This window comes from Artemia sp. Qi Xiang Cuo, chromosome 5, assembly GCF_049724085.1.
Source record: "Artemia sp. Qi Xiang Cuo chromosome 5, ASM4972408v1, whole genome shotgun sequence".
Lineage (NCBI taxonomy): Eukaryota > Metazoa > Arthropoda > Branchiopoda > Anostraca > Artemiidae > Artemia > Artemia sp. Qi Xiang Cuo.
This window is the reverse complement of record NC_142798.1, coordinates 30,131,802-30,151,532: the sequence shown is the minus strand read 5'-3', so window position 1 is coordinate 30,151,532 and position 19,731 is coordinate 30,131,802. Positions and strand designations below refer to the sequence as shown.

The 19,731-nt window shown below is 36.8% G+C and overlaps 1 protein-coding gene across 2 annotated transcripts in view; it reads left to right on the top strand.

Moving 5' to 3' along the window:
- Positions 1-19,731, top strand: part of trio (trio Rho guanine nucleotide exchange factor) — a 456,894-nt gene that overhangs the window by 327,550 nt on the left and 109,613 nt on the right. For both annotated transcript variants that reach the window (XM_089089484.1, XM_089089483.1), the window contains one exon: positions 18,900-19,029. In XM_089089484.1, the coding sequence (XP_088945610.1) occupies positions 18,900-19,029 (130 nt within the window). The remainder of the gene's footprint in view (positions 1-18,899; positions 19,030-19,731) is intronic.

Here is a 19,731-nt window from a genome sequence, read left to right as displayed (position 1 = left end):
TTAGTTGGTGGTCATTTAAAAAAGAGAGGATTTCTTTTAAATAAATAATTCTTGTACATTTTAAAATAGCTTTACGGGGGTTTGAGAGACTCTGTTGTTTTATCCTGTGTGTTTTTTTTCTTTACTTGGTGGTCATTTAAAAAGCGAGGATTTCTGTTAAATAAATAATTCTTGTACCTTTTAAAATAGCTTTACGGGGTTTGAGAGACTCTGTTGTTTTATTCTGTGTGTTTTTTTTTCTTTACTTGGTGATCATTTTAAAAAGCGAGGATTTCTGTTAAATAAATAATTCTTGTACCTTTTAAAATAGCTTTACGGGGTTTGAAAGACTCTGTTGTTTTATTCTGTGTTTTTTTTTTTTCTTTAATTGGTGTTAATTTAAAAATCGAGGATTTCTGTTAAATAAATAATTCTTGTACCTTTTAAAATAGCTTTACGGGGTTTGAGAGACTCTGTTGTTTTTTTCTGTATGTTTTTTTTTTCTTTACTTGGTGGTCATTTAAAAAAAGCGAGGATTTCTGTTAAATAAATAATTCTTGTACCTTTTAAAATAGCTTTACGGGGGTTTGAGAGACTCTGTTTTTTTATTCCGTGTGATTTTTTCTTTACTTGGTGGTCATTCAAAAAGCAAGGACTTCTGTTAAATAAATAATTCTTGTACCTTTTAAAATAGCTTTACGGGCTTTGAGAGACTTTGTTGTCTTATTCCGTGTGATTTTTTCTTTACTTGGTGGTCATTAAAAAAGCGAGGATTTCTGTTAAATAAATAATTCTTGTACCTTTTAAAATAGCTTTACGGGGTTTGAGAGACCCTGTTGTCTTATTCCGTGTGATTTTTTTCTTTACTTGGTGGTCATTCAAAAAGCGAGGACTTCTGTTAAATAAATAATTCTTGTACTTTTTAAAATAGCTTTACGGGGTTTGAGAGACTTTGTTGTCTTATTCCGTTTGATTTTTTCTTTACTTGGTGATCATTTAAAAAGCGAGGATTTTTGTTAAATAAATAACCCTTGTACCTTTTAAAATAGCTTTACGGGGGTTTGAGAGACACTGTTGTCTTATTCTGTGTGTTTTTTTTCTGTACTTAATTGTCTTTCCAATATCGATGTTTTTTGATAAATAATTCACCAATGTACCTTTTAAAATATATCTACGGTGTTTTATATACTATGTTGTCTTATTACGTGTGTTTTTTTTCTTTACTTGGTGATCATTTAAAAAGAGTTGATTCCTGTTAAATAAATAATTCTTCTACCTTTTAAAATAGCTTTACGCGGTTTGAGAGACTCTGTTGTCTTATTCCGTGTGATTTTTTCTTTACTTGGTGGTCATTCAAAAAGCGAGACATTCTGTTAAATAAATAATACTTGTACCTTTTAAAATAGCTTTACGGGCTTTGAGAGACTTTGTTGTCTTAGTCCGTATGATTTTTTCTTTAATAGGTGGTCATTCAAAAAGCTAGGATTTCTGTTAAATAAATAACTATTTGACCTTTTAAAATAGCTTTAGGGTGTTTGAGATACTATTTTTCTTAATTCTGTGTGTTTTTTTTTTACTTGTTGGTAATTCAAAAAGCGAGGATTTCTGTTAAATAATCAATTCTTGTACCTTTTAAAATAGCTTTACGGGGTTTGAAAGATTGTTGTTTTATTCCGTGTGATTTTTTCTTTACTTGGTGGTCATTCAAAAAGCAAGGACTTCTGTTAAATAAATAATTCTTGTACCTTTTAAAATAGCTTTACGGGCTTTGAGAGACTCTGTTGTCTTATTCTGTGTGTTTTTTTCTTTATTTGGTGGTCATTAAAAAAGCGAGGATTTCTATTAAATAATTAATTCATGTAACTTTTAAAATAGCTTTACGGGGTTTGAGAGACTATGTTGTCTTATTCCGTTTGATTTTTTCTTTACTTGGTGGTCATTCAAAAACCGAGAACTTCTGTTAAATAAATAATTCTTGTACCTTTTAAAATAGCTTTAGGGGGTTTGAGAGACTTTGTTGTCTTATTCCGTGTGATTTTTTCTTTACTTGGTGGTCATTCAAAAGGCGATGATTTCTGTTAACTCAATAATTCTTGTACCTTTTAAAATAGCTTTACGGGGATTGACAGACTCTGTTATTTTATTATGTGTGATTTTTTTGTTTACTTGGTGTTCATTCAAAAAGCGATTATTTATGTTAAATAAATAATCCTTGTAACTTTTAAAATTGCTTTACGGGGTTTGAGAGACTCTGTTGTTTTATTCTGTGTGATTTTTTTTGTTTACTTTGTGGTAATTCAAAAAGCGAGGATTTCTGTTAAATAATTAATTCTTGTAACTTTTAAAATAGCTTTACGGGGTTTGAGAGACCCTGTTGTATTAGTCCGTGTTATTTTTTATTTACTTGGTGTTCATTCAAAAAGCGAGAAATTCTGTTAAATAAATAATACTTGTACCTTTTAAAATAGCTTTACGGGGTTTGAGAGACTGTGTTGTCTTATTCCGTGTGATTTTTTCTTTACTTGGTGGTCATTCAAAAAGAGAGGATTTCTGTTAAATAAATAATTCTTGTACCTTTTAAAATAGCTTTACGGGGTTTGAGAGACTCTGTTGTTTTATTCTGTGTGTTTTTTTTTCTTTACTTGGTGGTAATTCAAAAAGCGAGGATTTCTGTTAAATAAATAATTCTTGTAACTTTTAAAATATCTTTACGGGGTTTGAGAGACTCTGTTGTCTTATTCAGTGTGATTTTTCTTTGCTTGGTGGTCATTCAAAAAACGAGGATTTCTTTTAAATAAATAATTCTTGTATCTTTTAAAATAGCTTTAGGGGGTTTGAGAGACTCTGTTGTTTTATTCTGTGTGTTTTTTTTTCTTTACTTGATGGTCTTTCAAAAAGCGAGGATTTCTGTTAAATAAATAATTCTTGTATCTTCTAAAATAGCTTTACGGGGTTTGAGAGACTCTGATGTCCTCAGCGATCAGAAATTAAATTACAAAAAAGTTTCTTCACCTCTTGAATACACAATACCGAAATTTCATTCAACTTTCATGTATGAAAATTATGGAAAATACAATTCTCTAGTTCAAATGTGAAACTTAAGTCCAGTTTTGGATATTCATAATAATGAGGACTGATGGTTCTAATTCAATATTTTTTTTCATAAAAACAAACTATTTTTTTTTAACTTCGAAATTATTCAACTTTATTTATTTTTATTTATTTATTTTTTTTTCGTATCTTAAAATGACAAAATATGCTTACGGCTCTAACAATTGTACTCTGTGATTGGTCAGAGACACAATGTGGCTTTCCCACTGATATTCTATGTCCGGATATCGACACTACCTAGTCTATTGCATGTATTAAATCAGTATTTTGTACGCAGTGGAATGATAAACACATAAGTCATATCTTTTAAAAAAGTGCATATGGAGCATTTTAATAAAGTGTGTTCACATGTCAATGTTATTGTAGCATTGAATGCTGACAAGGAGAAGCATTTAAACTACGAAACAAGTAAAAATGGTAGCACTATTGGAAATGTATGTGTACATTGTCATGGCAGTAAGGAATTTAATTTCTTTGGAGTACCAAAAAAATTCAACTCTTCTTATGGTGGATATGCAAGAGTGAGATATTCAACGAAAGATCAAAAGAAGACATGCATACTCTTCTACTAATATCATAAACCATATCTTGTCGACGTGCCGAAACTGCTACCTTTGTAAAAATAATGTAATAGACAGTGAAATTGCCGGAAAAATAAAAAGGGCATTGGCAGAAAATATCACTCAGGAATATAAAGATGAATCAATAAAAAACAAAGTGCCAGCAAACGTCACTACCATTAATCAAACAATTAATGAACCAAATAATAGCAAAGATGAAGTGCAGATTGAACATGTAGATGACCCCCCATTAGAAATGTGTTCACATGCTAGTGTTATTTTAGCATTGAATGCTGACAAGGAGAAGTATTTAAACTATGAAACAAGTAAAAATGGTAGCACTATTGAAAATGTATGTGTGCATCGTCATGACAGTAAGGAATTTAATTTCTTTGGAGTACCAAAAAATTCAACTCTTCTTATGGTGGATATGCAAGAGTGAGATATCCAGAGATGATAGCACTCAAAGAAAATGCCAATATAAAAGTAATAGTTGATGAAGAGGGACATCTTCTTGCCAGTGCTTGTGGTAACATGCTACCTCTTGTTGCATCCCATCGTCAACTTTCGGGTATTAGCATTCAACGGAAGATCAAAAGAAGACATGCATACTCTTCTACTAATATCATTAACCATATCTTGTCTACGTGCCGAAACTGTTACCTTTGTAAAAAGAATGTTGTAATAGACAGTGAAATTGCCGGAAAAATAAAAAGGGCATTGTCAGAAAATATCACTATGGAATATAAAGATGAAACGATGAAAAACAAAGCACCAGCAAACGTTACTGCCTTTGATCAAACAGTCAATGAATCAAATAATACCAAAGACGAAAAGCATATTGAGCCTGTTCATGAGACACCAATAAAAATTGTGTATGATTCAAAATGGAATAATGATTATTCTACTGATTACGAACTAAGAGAAGACAATAACTACAATATCAAGAAAGAACGTGGTGAACTATTTTATGGAACAGATTCAAAATGTCCAAAGTTAATCATTGATATTAATAGTGTATCATAATTTTTTTTTGTATTAATATTCTACATAACATTATTTCATTAAAAATATTACATTGTTATGTGTTTATTATTTTTTAGAGTAAGCTAGCATATCAAGCGTTTAGAATGTCTATTAAAACATCGACGATGTAAGAAAAGGAATTTGCCTACATCTATTGTCAGACACATGGGATAATAATGTCAAAATCTAGGTATCAGAATGAAAAAATTTTAGGTAAGTACAAAAAACTAAAACTGTAGGTACTTAAAAAAAAAAAAAAAAGTTGAATAATTTCGAAGTTTAAAAAAAAATAGTTTGTTTTTATGAAAAAAAATATTGAATTAGAACCAACAGTCCTCATTATTATGAGTATCCAAAACTGGACTTAAGTTTAACATTTGAACTAGAGGATTGTATTTTCCATAATTTTCTTACATGAAAGTTGAATGAAATTTCGGAAAAAATCACACGGAATAAGACAACAGAGTCTCTCAAACCCCATAAAGCTATTTTAAAATGTACAAGAATTATTTATTTAACAGAAATCCTTGCTTTTTGAATGACCACCAAGTAAAGAAAAAAAAACACACATAATAAGACAAAAAAGTCTCTCAAACCCCTTAAAGCTATTTTAAAAGGTAAAAGAATAACTTACTTAACAAAAATACTCGCTTTTTTAATGACCAACAAGTAAAGAAAAAATCACACGGAATAAGACAACAGAGTCTCTCAAACCCCGTAAAGCTATTTTAAAAGGTACAAGAATTATTTATTTAACAGAAATCCTCGCTTTTTGAATGACCACCAAGTAAAGAAAAAAAACACACGGAATAAGACAACAGAGTCTCTCAAACCCCGTAAAGCTATTTTAAAAGGTACAAGAATTATTTATTTAACAGAAATCCTCGCTTTTTGAATGACCACCAAGTAAAGAAAATAAAAAAAAACACACACAGAATAAGACAACCCCTCCAAAAATATTTTATTCAGAGATTTCTTGTTAAAAAATTATCCAATCACTAATTAGAATCAATCACACTCCTATTATTCAAACATTAATTAATATCGTTCATAGACTCCAATTTTCGAATTCCTTATCCCTTTTTGCAAATGTCAATCAAACAATTCCGATTGTAAAAGCGTGTTTAATCACGTTGGTTGGAAAGGTATCCATAAGTACATGCTCTGAAAAGGTGCCAAGGAACGTAATCTCCCCAAATAACACCATTATAAGTACTCTAAGACACCTTGCTCCCATCATTCCATCCCTCCAAAAAATTTTTATTCAGAGATTTCATGTTAAAAAATTATCCAATCACTAATTAGAATCAATCACACTCCTATTATTCAAACATTAATTAATATCGTTCATAGAGTCCAATTTGCGAATTTCTTACCCCTTTTTTGTAAATGTCAATCAAATCATCTTAATTTTAAAAGCGTGTTTAATCACGTTGCTTGGATAGGTATCCCCGAGTACATGCTTTAAAAAGGTGCCAAGGAAGTTTAGGTGTGAGAGAATGCTCTCTCTCTTTGAACGTGATCTCCCCACTTGCTTCATAATATGCTTTTCTTGTAGGTGTGAAAGTACTAGATGCATGGTCTTGTAGGTGTGAATGTAGGTGTGAAAGTACTAGATAGATTACTAGAGTTATCGTATATTGAGCAACCAGCGATGTCTCTGATTGGTTCGTAAAAAATGGATGTTGACTCGAAAAACAGTCTGGTTGAGTTATATAATTTCGAGCATACTCCCAAAACATGCTGGACCACTTTATACCGTGCCAGCTTTAAAAATAAATATGCACGTGAAGCTGAAGTGCAACTTCTTGTGAAATTGACAACAATAACAAAAACCAATGTGGTTGATTTAAATAATTGCGATCATACTCTCAAAACATGTTAGACCACACTATACCGAGCCAGCCTTTTAAAATGCCCACGTGTAAGTCTAGTGTCTCAGGCGTGCGTTTTCTTGCGCAATTCCATGTATTTTTTTCATGTAGGTTTTCAATCTATAGCAATTCCATGTATTTTTCATGTAGGTTTTCAATCAATAGTATGGATACTACTGTTATTTGTTTTTGTTAATAATTGATTATCATTAATATTTTTTTAAGGTTATTATTGCTTCGGGATCATGACATTATGTAGTTTTATTGAGTGTGTTTTACTCATGTTTTATTTCTCGGTACATGGTTTTATCTTCCAGCTTATTATACCATATGTTTTTTGTTGTTATTATTTTCTTGTTAGTTGAACACCCTCGCAATCAAAGCTTTTGGTGTGCTACCGATAGATTCTGTTTGTTTGTTTTTTTTCTTTTTTTTAAATAAAGTTATTACTGCTATATTTGCTCTATCATCTGAGTGTATTTTTTGGCTAAACCCCACAAGAATAAACCTTCATTTAAAATTTTTTGTCAGTTAAAACAAATCTCTGTTCATAATCTATAAAACTCATTATTAAAAGGGTCTGATTTCTCCAACACATCTAGAATTCTAGATTATTAATTTAAGAGTGGATGTTTAGTTTCTTCACCTTTTCTAAAACCGCACCCTTGTTCTCTTAAAACGGTGTGTATCAATCTGTTAGTCTTATAAGTATCATTCTGCCAAGAATAGAAACTGTTTGAAACTATCTTTAGTGCGATTATATTAGTAATGACAAGTAAAGTTTTTCAAATGTTTCCGCCAAAGTTTTTCAAAATGAGAATTTTAAGACTAGAACGCCCAGGAAAAGTCTAACTGAAGAGGGAAAATATATACTGAATTGACCAGGAAATACTTTAATCAAAGTAACACCAGGAACACCCACTAATAGTAAATAAATCACTAAAAATAGTGATAAATCATTAGGTAATTTGTGCTGATGTATGATTCACATCGCTTAGGGGGGATCTAGAATCTTGCTTGTTCTAGAAATGAATTTATTTGCTAAGATTAATTTGGCTCTTATTCCACAGTCTTTTTTTGAAACATAATTATCTGCAACTTTTGCTTTGAAAAATCACACAATCTCATAAAGTGTAAAGTGACCACTATACTCTGTAGTGAGGCCAGTGCTGTGTTACCCAATATGCTATCATAGACTGCATTCCAATGGACCTAATCACAAAGTACTAAATTTTGATTGGCTAACTTTTCTGATCCGACTTTTGATTAGTAATTTTTAACTTTTTCCCTGTCGAATAGTTCAATTAGTTTATACGTCGCTTTGAGCAGAAAAACCCAAGAATATACAGATCCGATAAAGAAAAAGTGCCTTAGGTTAAGAGGTTTGAACTATGGTTTCAGCCTGTCAAAAGATACTCTAGGAGTGACAGTCAAGAAATTGACTTTACTTTATGCCACGATAAGTTTTTTCTTTTCTTTTTTGAGGTTTTCAATGTGAAATCCTATATTTCTGAAAAAGGCTTCAATTTAGGTTAAATGTATACTTCCATCAGTATTTTGATGAAAAATCTTACCAGCAAAAATATTCGTCAACAATGTAAACAGGTGTACCCCATCTAAATGGACTTCAAAGTTTTATTTGCCTAGATGCCAATTATTTTGAGCTTACTGTAATAGTAGAGAGGGGTCAGGAGGTCCCATTGCCCACCCCTGCTGCCACCTACAACTTTTTTAACACCATATATTGGCACGAGAACCACGTGGTTTATGGTTTTCTCAGTGAGAATGAAAAAACAGGAATTTTCTCACTTGAAAAAACAGGAATTTTCTCACTTTTATGGACGTTTCATGGACGGTTATGTGTGTGGGTCGATTTATTTGATGTTTTTCTCGGATGTCAACATCAAATTATGGATGTTTTATGGTTTTTGTCAGTGAGAATTTGAAAAACAGGAATTTGTCACATTTATGGATGTCAACAGCAATTCATGTCTGTTTTATGGTTTTCTCAGTGAGAATTTGAAAAAACAGGAACTTTCTCACTGAGAAAACCATAAACCACGTGGTGCTGTCACGAGTCAGAACACCTGTGCTGTCGACCTCAATTCACCTATCGTGAATCAATAATTCCCCTTAGAAACAACAAATTAATTTCCCCTTTCTTGACAGATCAATCAATCAATGACATCATCTGTCAGACTTTAAAAATTTTCGCCTAGAAACATTTCTCCAGGAATAGATCCAAATCATTAATGTCTTTGCCTCGGGAACAGTTCTACTGGTCGAACTCGAAAGGATATTAATAACCAAAGGCCACGGAAACAATTAGGCAAGAAACATCTTAGCGATGAATTGTTTTAGCGCGCGAAAAGGTTTCATATTAATTTGAAATGCGTTAGCGCAGAGATGCCAATAACAAAGGAACACGCTGAATTTACGTTTAGGGATTATTTGGGCGAAAGCGTTTTAGACAGGTTATGGAACTATTTCGGCGAAACAGATAGAGACATTTTAAAAGGTGATTTTGAAGAGATTTTGGAGGAGAATTTGAGTGTGGTCGTTATAATACACAAGTTTCATTTGAACAGTGTTGTGAGGTCCTCTAACCCAACCCCAAAGGGTCCCAATCCTCCTACCCCAACCCCGAAGGAAGCCCCCGGTCCTCAAAAGCCCCCCCCCAAGCTCCCAAAGGCCCTCCACCGGTCCCCAAATGTCCCCCAGGCCCCCAACTGTCCCCCCGGACCCTCAAAGGCCCCCAAGCTCCCAAAGGGCCACCGGCACCCCCAAAGGCCCAACCAGACCCCAAAGACCATCCCCGGGCCCCCCAAAGGCCCATCGAGCTCCCAAAGGACCAACGGGGTCCCAAAGGCCCTCCACCGGCCCCCAACTGCCCCTCCGGCCCCCCAAAGGCCCGCCCCTGGTCCTCAAAGGTCCCCCGGGCTCCCAAAGGACCAACGGGGTCCCAAAGGCCCTCCACCGGTCCCCAAATGTTCCCCAGGCACCCAAAGGCCCTCCCTGTGCCCCAAAGGCCCACCCAGACCCCCAATGGCCACCCCGGGGCCCCCCAAAGGCCCATCGAGCACCCAAAGGACCAACGGGGTCCCAAAGGCCCTCCACCGGTCCCCAAATGTCCCCCAGGCCCCCAAAGGCCCTCCCTGTGCCCAAAGGCCCTCCCTGTGCCCAAAGGCCCTCCCTGTGCCCCAAAGGCCCGCCCCCAGCCCCCAAAGGTTCCCCGGACCAGAGAAGCGCCACCGGGATAACACACACACACACACACACACACACACACACACACACACACACACACACACACACACAAACACACACACACACAGAGTTAGGTGAGAGACAGGCAAAAAGTTAGGTGTATGATTAGGTTAGGTTAGGTTAGATTAAGTTAGGTTAGGTTAAGTTAGGTTAGGCTAGGTTAGCCTACGTACGCGCGCGTACGTAGGCTAACCTAGCCTAACCTAACTTAACCTAACCTAACTTAATCTAACCTAACCTAATCATACACCTAACTTTTTGCCTGTCTCTCACCTAACCTAAGCTAACCTAAGTGAAGCGTACGGGGGCCAACCTAACCTAACTTAACCTAACCTAACTTAATCTAGCCTAACCTAACCTAACCATACTCGCCGGAAAAGGTTAGGTGTCGTCTCTTTGTGTGTGTGTTTTCCCTGTGTGTTAGTCGTCTCTCTCTGTGTGTGTGTGCGCACGTAACCTAGTCTAATGTGAATTTCAACCATTCAGGCTGGTGGACTAAGACCCCAATTCTGAGCTAGTGAATTTCCACCATTCAGGCTGGTGGACTATGACCCTAATTCTGAGCTAGTGGATTTCCACCATTCAGGCTGGTGGACTGTGTCCCCAATTCTGAGTTGATGGACTACCACACCAATATTCCAAATCTTGCATTTCATGAAAGAAATTCAAAATATACTTCGAAAAATCAAGAGACTGTAACTGTGAGAAGGTAAAGCACAGCAAGTCACTACTGAAATATTCCAACTCTTGCATTTCACGATAGAAATTCAAAATGAAATTTGAAAAATTAAGACAATGTAACTGTGATATGGTAGTTTTCGTGTGTGTGCCTAAGTTTTCGTGTGTGTGGGGGTTTATGTTTGTGTGCGTGTGTGTAAGTGTGTGTGGGTGTGTAAGTTTTTGTGCGTGTGTGTATGTTTTTGTGTGTGAGTATGTTTTCGTGTGTGTGTGTGTAAGTTTTTGTGTGTGTGTGTGTAAGTTTTTGTGTGTGGGTGTAAGTTTTTGTGTGTGTGTGTGTGTGTGTGTGTAAGTTTTTGTGTGTGTTAGTGTTTTTGTGTGTGTGTGTGTTAGTTTTTGCTTGTGTTTGTAAGTTTTTGTGTGTGTGTGTGTGTGTTTGTTTTTGTGTGTATCATATATTGTGTGTGTAAGTTTTGAAGTGTGTGTGTAAGTTTTCGTGTGTGTGTGTATCAGTTTTTGTGTGTATGTACGTGTTCGCGTGCTTGTGTAAGTTTTTGTGTGTGTGTGTGTGTGTGTAAGTTTGTTTTTGTGTTTGTATGTTTTTTCGTGTGTGTGTATTTTTTCGTGTGTGTGTGTGTGTATTTGTGTTTGTTTGTGTGTGTAATTTTGTTTGCGTGTGTGTAAGTTTTTGTGTGTGTGTGTGTAAGTTTGTGTGTGCATGTAAGTTTTTGTGCGCATGTAAGTTTTTGAGTGTGGGTGTAAGTTTTTGTGTGTGTGTGTAAGTTTTTTTGTGTCTAAGCTTTTGCGTGTGCATATAAGTTTTTTTGTGTGTTTGTGTAAGTTTGTGTGTTTGTTTTTTTGTGTGTGTGTGTGTAAGTTTTTTTTGTGTGTGTGTATGTTTGTGTGTGTGTGTGTGTGTGTAAGTTTTTGTGTGTGTAATTTTTGGTGTGTGTGTGTAAGTTTTATTGTGTGTGTGTGGAAGTTTTGTGTGTGTTTGTGTGTGTGTGTAAGTTTTTGTGTGTGTGTGTGTGAGTTTTTTTTTGTGTTGTTGTGTTATTTTTTGTGTATGTGTGTTTGTGTGTGTGTGTTAGTTTTTGTGTGTGTGTATTTTGTGTCGTGTGTGTGTGATTGTTCGTGTGTGTGTGTGTGTGTGTGTGTGTAAGTTTTGTGTGTGTGTGTGTGTGTAAGATTTTGTGTAAATGTAATTTTTCGTCTGAATGTAAGTTTTAGTTTTCATGTGTAATTTTTTGTGTGTGTGTGTGTGTGTAAGTTTTTGTGTGTGTGTGTGTGTTAGTTTGTGTGTGTGTGTGTGTGTTAGTTTTGACGTGTGTGTGTAAGTTTTCGTGTGTGTGTGTGTGTAAGTTTTCGTGTGCATGTGTAAGTTTTTGTGTTTGTGTAAGTTTTGGCGTGTGTGTGTAAGTTTTCGTGTGTGTGTGTGTAAGTTTTGTGTGTGTGTGTGTGTGTGTAAGTTTTTGTGCGTGTGTGTGTGTGAGTTTTTTTTTTTTTCATTTGTAAGTTTTTGTGTGTGTTTGTGTGTGTGTGTGTATGTTTTTGTGTGTGTGTAAGTTTTGGTGTGTGTGTGTGTGTGAGTTTTCGTGTGTGTGTGTGTGTAAGTTTTGTGTGTGTGTGTGTGTGTAAGTTTTTGTGTGAATTTAAGTTTTTGTGTGAATGTAATTTTTAGCGAGATTGTGTAAGTTTTTGTGTGTGTGTGTGTGTGTGTGTGTGTTAGTTTTTGTGTGTGTAAGTTTTTGCGTGTGTGTTTATGTTTTCGTGTGTTTGTGTGTTAGTTTGTGTGTGTTTTGGTGTTTGTGTTTTTTTGTGTTTGTGTGGGTGTGTGTAAGTTTTTTTGCTTGTTTGTGTGAGTTTTTTTTTGTTTTCTTGTTTTTTTTTGTGTGTGCGTGTGTGTGTGTTTGTAAGTTTGTGTGTGTGTGTTAGTTTTGGTGTGTGTGTGTGTGTTTTCGTGTGTGTGTGTGTGTGTTATTTTTTTGTGTGTGTGTGTGTGTGTAAGTTTTTGTGTGCATGTAAGTTTTTGTGTGCATGTAAGTTTTCGTGTGCATGTGTTAGTTTTTGTGTTTGTGTGTGTGTGTTAGTTTTTGTGTGTGTTTGTGTCTATGTTTCATAGTGTGTGTGTAAGTTTTGGTGTGTGTGTGTAAGTTTTCATGTGTGTGTGTGTGTGTAAGTTTTTGTGTGTGTGTGTAAGTTTTTGTGCGTGTGTGTAAGTTTTTGTGTGTGTGTAAGTTTTTGTGTCGTCTAATGTGAATTTCAACCATTCAGTGTGGTGGACTAAGACCCCAATTCTGAGATTGTGAATTTCCACCATTCGGGCTGGTTGACTAAGACCCTAATTCTGAGCTAGTGAATTTCCACCATTCAGGCTGGTGGACTGAGACCCAAATATTGAGCTAGTGGATTTCCACCATTCAGGCTGGTGGACTAAGACCCCAATTCTGAGCTAGTGAATTTCCACCATTCAGGCTGGTGGACTGGGACCCTAATACTGTGCTGGTGGACTAAGACCCTAATTTTCCAACTCTTGCATTTCATGACAGAAATTCAAAATGAACAAGCCTGAAATAGCAAACTAGTCATCCCAAACTATTGGTTTCAGACAACAAACACCAATGATGGACTAAGAATCCTAGCTCTGAAAAAATCAAATAGCAAACTACACATCCCAAATCGTAATTTTCTGACAACACACACCTATGAAAGGCTATGAAACCTAGCTAATAAAAGCCTGAAATAGCAAATTAACCATCTCAAATCACAAGTTTCAGACAGCACTCACCTATGAACGGCTAAGAAATCCAGCTCGGAAAAGTCAAAAAATAGCAACCCACACATCCCAAATCATAGGTTTCAGACAACACATACCTATGAAAGACTAAGAAATCTAGCTTAGAAAAGCCCGAAATAGTAATTTACATATCCCAAATCCTAGGTTTCAGACAACACTCACCTAAGAACGGCTAAGAAACCTAGCTCAGAAAAGTCAAAAATAGCAAACTAGTCATCCCAAACTATAGGTTTCAGACAACAAGCACCTATGAAAGGCTAAGAAATTCAGCTCAGAAAAGTCAAAAGTACCAATCCACCCATCCCAAATCATAGGTTTCAGACAACACCCACATATGAAAGACTAAGAAATCCCACTCAGAAAAGCCCGAAATAGTAATTTACATATCCCAAATCATAGGTTTCGGACATCATTCACCCATGAAAGACTAAGAAACCTTAGCTCAGAAAAGCCTGAAATAGCAAATTACTCATTCCCAAACTAGAAGTTTCAGACAACAAACGCCTATGACGGACTAAGAATCATAGCTCTGAAAAGTTCAAATAGCAAACTACACATCCCAAATCATAAGTTTCAGACAACACACACCTATGAACGGCTAAGAAATCTAGCTCAGAAAAGACAAAAATAGCAAACAACTCATCCCAATCATATGTTTCATTCAACACTAACCAAGTAAATGATAAGAAATCCAGCTCATAAAAGTCAAAAATATAAAACTAAGTATCCCAAATCATAGGTTTCAGTCAACACACACCAACGAAAGACTAAGAAACCTAGCTCAGAAAAGTCAAAAATAGCAAACTACTCATCCCAAACTATAGGTTTCAGACAACATTCCCCTACGAAATACTAGAAAACCTTAGCTCAGAAAAGCCTGAAATAGCAAACTACACATCCCAAATCATAATTTTCTGACAACACATACCTATGAAAGGCTAAGAAACCTAGCTCAGAAAAGTCGAAAATAGCAAACTACACATCCCAAATCATAGGTTTCAGACATCACACACCTATGAAAGACTAAGAAATCCAACTCAGAAAAGCCCGAAATAGTAATGTATATAACCCAAATCATAAGTTTCAGACAGCAATCACCTACGAAATACTAGGAAACCATAGCTCAGAAAAGTCTGAAATAGCCAACTACTCATCCCAAACTCTAAGTTTCAGACAACAAACACCTATGAGTGACTAAGAATCCTTGCTATGAAAAGTCCAAAAAGCAAACTAGACCTCCCAAATCATAATTTTCTGAAATGACACACCTATGAAAGGCTAAGAAATCTAGCTCAGAAAAGTCAAAAATAGCAAATTAACCATCCCAAATCATAGGTTTCAGTCAACACACACCTACGAATGGCTAAGAAATCCTGCTCAGAAAAGTCAAAAAATAGCAACCCACACATCCCAAATCATAGGTTTCAGACACCACACACCTACGAAAGACACACCGGTTATGAAAAGTCAGAAAAGGAAATTATATAGCCCAAATCATAGGTTTCAGACATCACACGCCTATGAAAGACTAAGAAATCTAACTCAGAAAAGCCCGAAATAGTAATTTACATATCCCAAATCATAAGTTTCAGACAGCATTCACCTACGAAATACTAAGAAACCTTAGCTCAGAAAAGTCTGAAATAGCCAACTACTCATCCCAAACTCGAAGTTTCAGACAACAAACACCTATGAGTGACTAAGAATCCTAGCTCTGAAAAGTCCAAAAAGCAAACTATACCTCCCAAATCATAATTTTCTGAAAGGACACACCTATGAAAGGCTAAGAAATCTAGCTCAGAAAAGTCAAAAATAGCAAATTAACCATCCCAAATCATAGGTTTCAGTCAACACACACCTACGAATGGCTAAGAAATCCTGCTCAGAAAAGTAAAAAAATAGCAACCCACACATCCCAAATCATAGGTTTCAGACACCACACACCTACGAAAGACTAAGAAATCCGGTTATGAAAAGTCAGAAATAGCAAATTACATATCCCAAATCATAGGTTTCAGACAACATTCACCTATGTGTGTGTGTGTGTGTGTTTATATTTCTGTGTTTTTTTGTTTGTTTTTTTGTGTGTTTGTGTTTGTTTCTGTTTTTTTTTGTGTGTGTGTGTTTTTGTATGTTTGTATTTGTGTGTATGTGTGTGTGTTTATGTGTGTGTGTTTATTTGTATGTGTGTGTGTGTTAGTTTGTGTGTATGTGTATGTGTGTGTATGAGTGTGTTTATGTGTATGTATGTGTGTATGTGTGTGTGTGTGTATGTGTGTGTGTTTGTGTGTATGTGTGTGTGTATGTGTGTGTTTGTATGAGTTTTTATATGTGTATGTTTGTATGTGTATGTGTGTTTTTGTTTGTTTGTTTGTATGTGTTAGTGTATGTGTGTTTGTGTGTGTGTGTTTATGTGTGTGTGTGTGTGTGTGTGTGTGTGTGTGTGTGTGTGTGTGTGTGTGTGTGTGTGTGTGTGTGTGTGTGTGTGTGTGTGTGTGTGTGTGTGTGTGTGTGTGTGTGTGTGTGTGTGTGTGTGTGTGTGTGTGTGTGTGTGTGTGTGTGTGTGTGTGTGTGTGTGTGTGTGTGTGTGTGTGTGTGTGTGTGTGTGTGTGTGTGTGTGTGTGTGTGTGTGTGTGTGTGTGTGTGTGTGTGTGTGTGTGTGTGTGTGTGTGTGTGTGTGTGTGTGTGTGTGTGTGTGTGTGTGTGTGTGTGTGTGTGTGTGTGTGTGTGTGTGTGTGTGTGTGTGTGTGTGTGTGTGTGTGTGTGTGTGTGTGTGTGTGTGTGTGTGTGTGTGTGTGTGTGTGTGTGTGTGTGTGTGTGTGTGTGTGTGTGTGTGTGTGTGTGTGTGTGTGTGTGTGTGTGTGTGTGTGTGTGTGTGTGTGTGTGTGTGTGTGTGTGTGTGTGTGTGTGTGTGTGTGTGTGTGTGTGTGTGTGTGTGTGTGTGTGTGTGTTAGCCAGGCGGCGGTTCTCTGGTCGGGGGGACCTGTGGGGGCCGGAGGTGGGCCTTTGGGGCACAGGGAGGGCCTTTGGGCATAGGGAGGGCCTTTGGGGGCCTGGGGGACATTTGGGGACCGGTGGAGGGCCTTTGGGACCCCGTTGGTCCTTTGGGAGCTCGATGGGCCTTTGGGGGGCCCGGGGATGGCCATTGGGGGTCTGGGTGGGCCTTTGGGGCACAGGGAGGGCCTTTGGGTGCCTGGGGGACATTTGGGGACCGGTGGAGGGCTTTTGGGACCTCGTTGGCCCTTTGGGAGCCCGGGGGACCTTTGAGGACCAGGGGAGGGCCTTTGGGGGTCCGGAGGGGCAGTTGGGGACCGGTGGAGGGCCTTTGGGACCCCGTTGGTCCTTTGGGAGCTCGATGGGCCTTTGGGGGGTCCGGGGATGGTCTTTGGGGTCTGGGTGGGCCTTTGGGGGCGCCGGTGGCCCTTTGGGAGCTTGGGGGGCCTTTGAGGGTCCGGGGGGACAGTTGGGGGCCTGGGGGACATTTGGGGCCCGGTGGAGGGCCATTGGGCGCGGGGGGGGCCTTTGGGGACCGGGGGCTTCCTTCGGGGTTGGGGTAGGAGGATTGGGACCCTTTGGGGTTGGGTTAGAGGACCTCACAACACTGTTCAAATGAAACTTGTGTATTATAACGACCACACTCAAATTCTCCTCCAAAATCTCTTCAAAAATCTCCTTTTAAAATGTCTCTATCTGTTTCGCCGAAATAGTTCCATAACCTGTCTAAAACGGTTTCGCCCAAATAATCCCTAAACGTAAATTCAGCGTGTTCCTTTGTTATTGGCATCTCTGCGCTAACGCATTTCAAATTAATATGAAACCTTTTCGCGCGCTAAAACAATTCATCGCTAAGATGTTTCTTGCCTAATTGTTTCCGTGGCCTTTGGTTATTAATATCCTTTCGAGTTCGACCAGTAGAACTGTTCCCGAGGCAAAGACATTAATGATTTGGATCTATTCCTGGAGAAATGTTTCTAGGCGAAAATTTTTAAAGTCTGACAGATGATGTCATTGATTGATTGATCTGTCAAGAAAGGGGAAATTAATTTGTTGTTTCTAAGGGGAATTATTGATTCACGATAGGTGAATTGAGGTCGACAGCAGAGGTGTTCTGACTCGTGACAGCACCACGTGGTTTATGGTTTTCTCAGTGAGAAAGTCCCTGTTTTTTCAAATTATCACTGAGAAAACCATAAAACAGACAAAAATTGCTGTTGACATCCATAAATGTGACAAAGTTCCTGTTTTTCAAATTCTCACTGAGAAAAACCATAAAACATCCATAATTTGATGTTGACATCCGAGAAAAACATCAAATAAATCGACCCACACACATAACCATCCATGAAAACATACATAAATGTGACAAAATTCATGGTTTTTCAAGTGAGAAAATTCCTGTTTTTTCATTCTCACTGAGAAAACCATAAACCACGTGGTTCTCGTGCCAATATATGGTGTTAAAAAAAGTTGTAGGTGGCAGCAGGGGTGGGCAATGGGACCTCCTGACCCCTCTCTACTTGTAATGTATGCAACATCTATTGATTAAGCTAGGTTGCCAAACATATTTTTTGTTAAATTCTTTTTGCATATATTGTTTGCTCTTGACTAGTATATATTATCTTACCCAAGTTAGGAAAAAAAAGTTTATCTTGTCATTCTAAACTACACGTCTTTTTAGGGGAGGCGGGACTTTAATTATTTGCATCATATTTGTGTGGTTGCTAGTACTTTAACTCATCTTCACAAGGGAATATGGTAAACAATTGGCCATCATACAAATATAGAACTGTATAAAGACAAGTTTCTGTTATCCCTTTTGTCGTTAAATAGGAACTATTAAGTTTTGGAATTATTTCGAAACTAGGATTTATTATCAACGACTCCAGTATTGACCCTAGAAGAGATCATTGCCATATGATGACTGTTTTGAATGAGTCTCTCATATAATGTATCCGTTGTCAATAGTTGTAAATTTCATTCTTTATTTTACATTATCATCTTTACATTATATCTTTGTAAATACATTCTTTATTTTATGACACATATTGATTCTAAAGTTAATACATCATTAAACAAGAGTTTTGTTTTGTTTTGTAGTTGTTTTTTTATATAGTTTTATACGCACAGTTAATTTGGTTCACCCGCATTAATAACAAATGTTGTGTAGCCAGTAATGATGATGAGAAACAGGATGATGTGTCAAATGGTGCCTCCATGACATTTTTGACAAAATTTAGGAGAAATTTGGGTGCTTTGTAACACCTTGCGAACGAGGCACATATTTTTTTCAAGAATTATATGACCTAAAATGGAAACAGATAAACAATCAAATAAAACCAAAAGAGGGCCAAAATCCAACAAAAATCGTTCAACTTGGTCATGGGCTTTGCCAGGAGGCAGCTGCTCCGCCTCTAGACTGGATAAATACAAATAATAAACAAAAAAAAAAAATTATTCGTGTTTTCAGTACGGAGAACCACTAAGATATTGGGTATAAATTTTCCTGAACCTGCTTACGTCAATAAATTTTCTTATCTCTGCCACTTGAAACTGAAGAGTGCAACAATGCTGCCAGTGCAAGACATACTTAATATTTTGTTTTTCTAGCAAACGATGGTTTCCACAACTGCGAAAATTGAACTCGAATAAACTTGAAAAAACCTCCTCAGCTACATCTCCTCAGCCAGATTCTCTTGTAAAACCACCACTCAGGAAGATTCACTCAGATAAGTTCAAGGTAGATCATTTTTTTCAATAGTTATCTAGGATCTCCCCCCCCCCCGCCTCTCCTCTGGATCTGCCAGTGGTTCAAAGGTTTATTTTTCTATTTTCCTGAGCGTTTTCAACCGCAAAAAAAACACCTTCTGCCTTGGCTATTCTACTTTTTTACGTCACCCCTGCATCCATCACCTTTACTAATAATGATGCCCAAGTAAGTGAAGTAGATGTATTGCCTTACAAAAGTTTGCAAGTTTATTTACGGCAAAAAGTATTTTGATCGTCCCAAGTAAGATAGAATGAGACCTGATTTATAAATGATTATCACCAGCCAATAAAGCCGATTTCGCGATTCTTGCCATTTAATCAAAAATGCATAAAGTAAGTCTAAGGAAAGTAACAATAAAAGAAACAAACTAAGAACAAGCTCTAACAAGCGAAAACCTTTAGTTAAAACAAATCTAGGAACTGGAACATGAAACTAAAGCTTAAAGTGTACGAAAGAGGAGTAAATATAAGTGACAATAAAAGGGAACCATGCAATAGACGAGGAACAACTTTACATCAGGAAATATCTTAAAATGAATAAGAGTTGCACTAGGGATAAGTCCTTTATTAGACAGTGAAAAACAAATACAAAAGTTCTGAATATTTGGAAGACACAGTCAGTCTCATCATCAGCAGAAATACTAAAGTATTATAATTAACACAAAGTATATTT